Source organism: Bos taurus, chromosome 24 (assembly GCF_002263795.3).
Source record: "Bos taurus isolate L1 Dominette 01449 registration number 42190680 breed Hereford chromosome 24, ARS-UCD2.0, whole genome shotgun sequence".
Taxonomy (NCBI): domain Eukaryota; kingdom Metazoa; phylum Chordata; class Mammalia; order Artiodactyla; family Bovidae; genus Bos; species Bos taurus.
Window position 1 is genome coordinate 415478 of NC_037351.1, and position 8717 is coordinate 424194.

The 8717-nt window shown below is 43.4% G+C and overlaps 1 protein-coding gene across 1 annotated transcript in view; it reads left to right on the plus strand.

Annotated features, from left to right (window-relative positions):
* The window catches only part of PARD6G (par-6 family cell polarity regulator gamma), a 77048-nt gene extending 73790 nt beyond the window's left edge, over window positions 1-3258 (plus strand). Inside the window, 1 exon segment of the mRNA NM_001098100.1 lies at window positions 436-3258. Coding sequence (NP_001091569.1) covers window positions 436-1256 — 821 coding nt within the window. The 3' untranslated portion in view covers window positions 1257-3258.
* Window positions 3259-8717: the final 5459 nt, after the last annotated feature.

The window sequence follows — 8717 nt, forward strand, 5'->3', positions numbered from 1 at the left end:
GGTTGCCTGTAGAGCTGAATTTAGGGAGGTGATTGTGCTTGAACTTGGCATCCAACATTTGCCTGGTGAATATTGTTGGGCCAGTTTGGCCGATGGCAGGATTGCTGTGGGCTCATCAAAACCACTAGTGAAGCTAGTAGCCTGCATGTCATCCAAGAAGCCGAGACTCTCCCAAAAACTGACGTGTGACAAGATGAATTGATGATTCAGCTCCAAGGCATGTGTGGGAGTTCTGTGTTTTAGTTAGTTCTTTACACCATTTGATTTGCTCACCGCCTCAGACTTCCTGGGATCACAACACATCAGAGAGGTGGTGGGAGGCGAGCTGCAGAAAGTCAGGACTTACCTGACACTCTGAGTGTTCAGTGCAGCCTGACTTGTGCTTCCCCGCTGCCCCCGATCTGTGCTCTCACTGTCCTCTCTGTGCTTTTCCAGAAGAGGCTGAGCACTGCAGCTTTGGGGCGGGCTCGCTGTCCAGGCGGCGGCGCCCACTGGCCCTGCGGGAAGATGGCCCCCGCCGGCGCACACACCTGCACATCGGCCTGCCACACGACTTCCGCCCGGTGTCCTCCATCATCGACGTGGACATCATTCCTGAGACGCACCGCCGCGTGAGGCTGTACCGGCACGGCTGCCAGAAGCCGCTGGGCTTCTACATTCGCGACGGCACGAGTGTGCGTGTGGCCCCGCAGGGGCTGGAGAAGGTGCCTGGCGTCTTCATCTCCCGGATGGTGCCTGGCGGCCTCGCCGAGAGCACCGGGCTGCTGGCCGTGGATGACGAGGTCCTGGAGGTGAACGGGATTGAGGTGGCTGGGAAGACACTGGACCAGGTCACGGACATGATGATCGCCAACAGCCACAACCTCATCGTGACGGTCAAGCCCGCCAACCAGAGGAACAACGTGGTGCGGGGCAGCCGTGCCTCAGGCAGCTCTGGCCGCTCCTCGGACAGCACAGCCAGCCGCCACAGCCTGCCCGCGGCCCATGTCCTGCAGAACTTGCCCCCGGACGAGATGGAGAGCGACGAGGAGGCCGACGTGGTCCTCGAGGGCGTGCTGGAGCCCCGGCTGGCCCCCAGGCCGCCTCCCGGCAGCCTCACGCGCGTCAACGGCGCAGGCCTGGCGCCCAGCCTACACAGCCCTGGGCGGGAGGGCAGTGTCCAGAGGCTTCTCAGCTCCCTCCGCTCTGACCCTCGCCACAGCCTGGCCCTGCCCCCGGGAGGGGTGGAGGAGCACGGGCCGGCGGTCACCCTGTAGGGCCAGGCACCAGACAGCTCAGTTTACCAAGGAGAAACACTTCTAAAATTCTATTCCAATTTTAAAATAAGAAAAAATTATATACTTCACTCCTCCTATTTGTTGTTTTTACTTATCCCTCCCTTTTCATCCATAACCCTATTCTTTCTTTCAACTCATGAATAGAAAAAAACTTTATAGAGTTTCTCCGTAGAATATAAAATACACACACGTGCACAGTCTATACTGGCCCAGGTGCCAGGTCCAGCACCTTTGTGAAGTGGTAGAAATGACCTAAGCGCAGAAAATATTTCATTTTTAAATTTTAAAAACATACTTTTTTTTAAAATGAAGCCTTTAAATTACTTTTGTATTGGGTTGGCAAAAAATCTCATTCGGGTTTTTCTGTAAGATGCTATGAGAAAGCCCAAAGAAACTTTTTGGCCAACTCAGTAAATAGTCGTCATGTTTTCACTGTGCTTCCTGCCGACTTGCACTAATCCTGCTGATAGGCCAGAAGGCTGTGAAGACAGAATGTGGCAAGAAGGCAGAGACTGGAATTTAAGAGCAAGTGCACCCAAACCTATACTAAGCATGACTGCAGAGGATGAATTTCAGAATTTCACAGTTTGTAGTCCTGTCTCAAATAGCCAAGTGGGTGTTGAACTCCCACACCTTGCTGGGAAGAGAAAACCCATGTGAAGTGGTCATGGTGATCGTGGCGGGGGACTCGCCCTGTGGGCAACTTTGTGAGACCTTTGAAGGTGAATTTAACTTTGGAAGAGAGTGGAAGGTGCAGCTCACCATCTGTGATCAAAAGCCATTATCTACTCTGAGATAAACACCACTCTGTTCCTGGGACTGTGACTCTGAGGGTGGTTTTGACATGTTTCCATGAGGAATGGTGGCCAAGCCAGCCACATGTCACTCGGGCCTCTGAGAGGTCTCAGCCATTCAGATGTATGCGTTCTGCATCTTTCCTTTTAAATAACAAGTCACATGAAGTGTAAAGATTTTTAACACAGAGTAAATTCATTGTCACTTCCCTTTGATATTCGATCAATATTTACATATTTAGTAATCTTAAAGGTTTATTCGTGTTTCATCCAAATTTTATATGTATTTTTGCTTGAACCCAGTGTTGAGGAGAAAATGTTACATTTATCCTTTGAAAACTAAACTTTCACCCAAAAAAGTTTCCATGTAAATACAGGTAGATGTATTTTTGTAGGTTGCCCTTTGGGAAACTATGCAGCTGCTTCTCCTGTGGTCTAGCACCCCCTGCTGGTCAGTGGCAGAACTGACTTTATGGATGTCAGTTTGATGACAGATGTCAAACCGTGTATCACAATGTTTTTATTTCTCCTGAATTCATTAAGTGAAAAGAAAGTTATTTTTCTCTTAGAAACTATTTATTGGACATAAATAGCTTTTACTGAGTAGCTGTGGTCTCCTGCACCTTTGTTTTTGTTATTTGTATGCCAAGATCACTGTCTGTTTTGGTCCTAAAATACAGGGAAGACCAAGGATGCTCCTCCTCTGAGGTCTAGGACCCCCAAGTTTATGGGCTCCAATGAACTGTATGAGCATTTGGGGGCCCCAGGAGTAGGAAGTATTTCTTTTACTATGACACGTGTCATAGAACCAAAACTCTAAGGCAAAGTTTCTATCACTAAGTTATTGCTGGTCACTGAATATCTTCTCAAAAAACAAGGTGTGTTACCAAGAAGGAAAGTTATATTTCTTACCGTATCTTAAGTTTTTAAACAAATGTGAATAATTTTTTAAAGAAAAAAAAAAGGCTTATGCTGAGATTTGTGTGCTATTGCTCATAATTTTAGGAGTTACAAATTGTCTTGAGCAGCTGCTTGAGTGTATTTTTCTACCCAAGTCTATATTTCTGCAATTTTCTTCTTAAAAAAAAGAAAAAGACAAAAAAAAAAAAAAAAACTATGTTGTATACACTTGAAAGTCTTCTTGGTTTTTATATATCAAAGAATAAAAACTCTTTCTTTGCTTTTAATATTTTCCAGCTGGTTCTAAATATCGGAGAGCATGTGTGTTAACGATCAGCAGAGATAAACTTACCCTCAGGATGAAACGCCTCTAATGTTTACCAAGTGCCTCTCGTGTGCCAGGTTTGTTCCCTTGATGCTCACGCATTCTTCACAGGAAAGCACCAGTAGCCCTACTTTACAGAGGGAAAAATGGGCTCAGACTGAAGTAGGCAGTAGGGCATTTCAAATGACAAACTGCACTCATATTTGACAGGAGGTGGTTGTGTCTTAGGTCCAGAACCTTCTTTGGAAGTCAATATGAAACAGCTTTTCTGAAAAACTAACCATGCAGCTTTTTGAAAATACACCTTAGTTTGAAAATTTTCCAATAACACTTATACATTCAGTACTGTCAATGATAAATACATCAAGATCCACTCATGCAGTAAATTACAAATGACAAGGTGATGGCAGCAAGTACCAATTCCTGGAAGAAATAGCACGTATGCTTTACCAGCATGAGGCACTGCACTACACCCTCCCTGACACACTGGGCTACAGACAGCCCTTTCCATTGGGAGGGAACACCAGCAGTGCTTCTAGAGTGACCCCACACCTGTGAGGGGCAGCTGGGGAGGCGGGGACTGAGGCTGGATCCATGCTCTGAGTTGACTCAGGGGTGGGGTCAGAGATGCAGGGGAACATACCTGGCTGACCAGCTGGGGAGTGAAGGTCATGTGACCTTATAGTGACACATGTTGCCAGCCCCAGAGCCTGCAACACCTCAGAAGAACCAGCCTTGCAGCCGACAAGGAGACCCTATCCACCAATCAGTGGTTATGTAGCGTCTCAGTTTTACAGAGCAGCCAAAGACTGGCAGTGACGTCTTTTGGTGAGTCACAAAGATGTCTGGAAAATGCTGGTACTAAGATCCTAACTTAATATCAGGTAACCTTCAAAAAGTGTTTCCTGATGGGCAGAAATACTATTCAGTGATTAACTTTTTCTTCTAACACCACACCTGTTCCTTTCTGCCTCTGACATCAACTTGCTACATACTTCTTATCCCAAAGACCTCCCAGGTCAACACACAAGTTCCTTTTCCATGTTTCCTCATTTATCTTATTTTCTTCAGGATCTTCATAAAAAGATAACTTTCAGGGATTGAGAACTTTGCCTTACCAGTTTCCTAAGGAATGGTCCCCCCTCCAGGAAGCAAGCACTGTTTTCCACATTCCCTTTCCCAGGGAGCTTTGTAAGGAAACATTTCTTGAGTTGAACCCTCTTGACCCCAAGCTAGTGTGCTGGGGGAAGAGCTCTCTCCACACAAGTGTTGCTTCTAGTGGATCCAGTGATTGCATCAAGCATGCCTACACGTGTTTCATGGCAAACCGAGGGTTTGTGTTACTGCTCCAGAACCAAATCACGGTCTTCATACAAGCCCACCCACATGAACTGAATATAAACTGAAGCAACTACCAGGGAAGCACTGCAAATTCCACACAGAATGGAATACTACTACACACACACACAATGGAATATTACTACATACACACACACACACAATGGAATATTACTACACATACACACAATGGGATATTACTACACATACACAAATCAGATATTACTGTACATACACACAATGGGGTATTACTACACCCACACACACACAATGGACTATTACTACACATACACACAATGGGACATTACTACACATACACACAATGGGATATCACTACACACACACATAATGGGATATTACTACGCACACACACAATGGGATATTACTATGCACACACACAATGGGATATTACTATGCACACACACAATGGGATATTACTATGCACACACACAATGGGATATTACTATGCACACACACAATGGGATATTACTATGCACACACACAATGGGATATCACTACGCACACACACAATGGGATATTACTATATACACACACAATGGGATATTACTACGCACACACATAATGGAATATTACTACACACACACACAATGGAATATTACTACATACACAATGGAATATTACTACACACATACAATGGAATATTACTGTACACACACGCACAATGGAATATTACTACACACACACACAATGGAATATTACTCAGTCATAAGAAAAAAAGGAGTCACTGCCATTTGCAGCAATGCGGGAGGACCTGGAAAATACACTTAGTGAAATAAATCAGATGGAGAAAGACGAATACTATAATGATATTTATTTCTGGAATATAAAACTAATGAATATATATATCAAAACCAAAACAGACTCACAGATAGAAAAAACAAACTAGTAGTTACCTCTGGGGAGAGGGAAATGGGAAGGAGCATGTTAGCAGGATGGGACTAAGTTACAGAAACTACTGTGTATAAAATTCATAATCAGCAAGGATATATTGTACAACACAGGGAATTATAATCATTACTTTGTGATAATTTTTAATGGTGTATAATCTATAAAAATATGTATTCACTATGTTGTACACTTGAAATTAATGTAATATTGTAAATCTATACTTCAAAAAAAGCAGCAAGAGAAAAACAACATATATACAAGAGAAGCTCCATAATACCATCAGCAGTATTTTCAGCAGAAACTTTGCGGGCCAGTAAGGAGTAGCACAATATATTCAAAGTGCTGAAAGAAAACATTTCCAACCAATAACACTTTCTTGGCAAAGTTATCATTCAGAACTGAAAGAGAGATAAAGAGTTTTCCAGACAAGCAAAAAGTAATGGAGTTCATCACAAGTACACCAGCCTTACAAGAAATGTGAAAAGAATGATTTTAAGCTCTAATTAGTAAAAAGAAAATATATGGAAGTCTAATTCTCACTGAAAAAGGTAAAGGTAGTGGATTGTTGTTGTTGTTCAGCCACCAAGTCATGTCCAACTCTTCAGGACCCCATGGACTGCAGCACACCAGGCTTCCATGTCCCTCACCATCTCCCAGAGTTTGCCCAAGTTCATGCATAACTCGAAATTATGAGCCATGCTATTCAGGGCCATCCAAGATGGATGGGTCATAGTGAAGAGTTCTGACAAAATATGATCCACCGGAGAAGGGAATGGCAAACCACTCCAGTATACCAGCCTTGAGAACCCCATGAACTGTATAAGAAGACAAAACATGGATTTATCACTTATAAAGTTAATATGAAGGTTAAGAAACTAAAGTAGTAAAAATAACTCTTAACTACAACATATACATAGTAGAAAGGAATCTAAGAACACTAAAGAAAGTCATCAAACAACAAGGGGAGAGAGTAAAAAGAAGCAGAGAAACTACAAAACAGTCAGAAACCAGGTAACAAAATGGGAACGTATATATTCCCATCAATAATAAATTTAAATTTAAATTGGTTAAATTTTCTAATCAACAGACAGACTGGAAAAAAAAAAAAAAAGACAGTGGCTGATGGATTAAAAAAAAAAAGACGCATCTATATGCTATCTACACATCAGATGTAAGAACACACAGGCTGAAAATGAAGGGGTGGAAAAAGATGTTCCGCACAAATGGAAACCAAAAGAAAGCTGCAACAGCTATGCTTTAAAACAAAATAGACTTTAAAACAAAGTTTGTGATAAGAGACACAAAGCGCATCACACAATGATTAAGGGGTCAATCCACAAGAGGATATAACATTTGTAAATATTTATGCTGGAGGAGGAAATGGCAACCCACTCCAGTATTCTTGCCTGGAATCCCATGGACAGAGGAGCCTGGAGGGCTACAGGTCAGACACGACTTAGCAACTAAACAACAAGAAGTACTATTTATGCACCCAACACAGGAGCCTCTACATATATAAAGAAAATACTAACAGGCCTAGTATAATTATATACAGATAATTTTCATTAATATATTTATGTAAACACATATACATACAAAGGAATACTACTCAGCCATAAACAAGAACAAACTCTTGCCATTTGGGACAACATGGATGGACCTGAGGGCACCATGCTAAGTGCAGTCAGTCAGACACAGACAGACACTCTGATCTCACTTATGAGTGGGTCAATTGGATTTAACCACATTTTCCAACTGGTAACCCTGTTAGATGACACACCCCTTGTATTTTTAAAGAACTGAGTGAAATTTTAGAAAATTTGTAAAGTACAGAAAAACACCAAGAAGGGACTCATGGCTCGTCTTGCACCAGGCGCAGCTTGCCCTTCCCACATCACAGCTGACCCTCACCGGCCCATATGCCCTGAGCATTAAGTGGAAGCAGATGCGTGAGGCCTTTGGGCACCCATGTTCACGGCTGCCTTGTTCATGGAAGAACGGGTAAACAGAAAATGGAAACACATACAATGGAATATCATTCAGCCTTGAACAGGAAGGACACTCTGACACACACCACAACATGGATGAATCTGGAGGACTCTGCTCGGTAAAATAAGCCACTCATAAAAGGACTAGCGCTGAATGACTCCATGTAAAGGAGATCCCTAGAGTAGGCAAAAATCACACAGAGACAAAAACCAGAATGCTGGGGTCTAGGCGCTGGGGGAGGTGAGATTTGGGAGTCACTGTTGAATAGAGGCAGCATTTCAATTTGGGAAGATAAAAGTGTTCTGGCGACTTGCCTGGAGATCCAATGGCTAAGACTCTGTGCTCCCCGTGCAGGGAACCCAGGTTTAGTCCCTGGTCAGGTATCCATCCGACTTGCCACAAGGAAAACCAAGACCCCGTGTGCCACAACTAAGACCCAACTCAGTCAAACAAAAAAATGTTTTAAAAGTCCCATCAACCCATAAAACAATTTTTTTTTACAATGTTCTGTGGATGGATGGTGGTGACAGTGGCACAACAATGTAGAAGTATTTAATGCCACCAAACTGTAAACTTAACTGCAGATGGTGACTGCAGCCGTGAAATTAAAAGACACTTACTCCTTGGAAGAAAAGTTATGACCAACCTAGACAGCATATTCAAAAGCAGAGACATTACTTTGCCAACAAAGGTCCATCTAGTCAAGGCCATGGTTTTTCCTATGGTTATGTATGGATGTGAGAGTTGGACTGTGAAGAAAGCTGAGCTCCGAAGAATTGATGCTTTTGAACTGTGGTGTTGGAGAAGACTCTTGAAGAGTCCCTTGGACTGCAAGGAGATCCAACATGTCCATTCTGAAGGAGATCAGCCCTGGGATTTCTTTGGAAGGAATGATGCTAAAGCTGAAACTCCAGTACTTGGCCAACTCATGCGAAGAGTTGACTCATTGGAAAAGACTCTGATGCTGGGAGGGATTGGGGGCAGGAGAAGGGGACGACAGAGGATGAGATGAGTGGATGGCATCACTGACTCAATGGATGTGAGTCTGAGTGAACTCCAGTAGTTGGTGATGGACAGGGAGGCCTGTCGTGCTGCAATTCATGGGGTTGCAAGGAGTTGGACACGACTGAGCAACTGAAATGAACTGAACTGAAGATGGTATATTTTATGTTCTGTATATTCTAA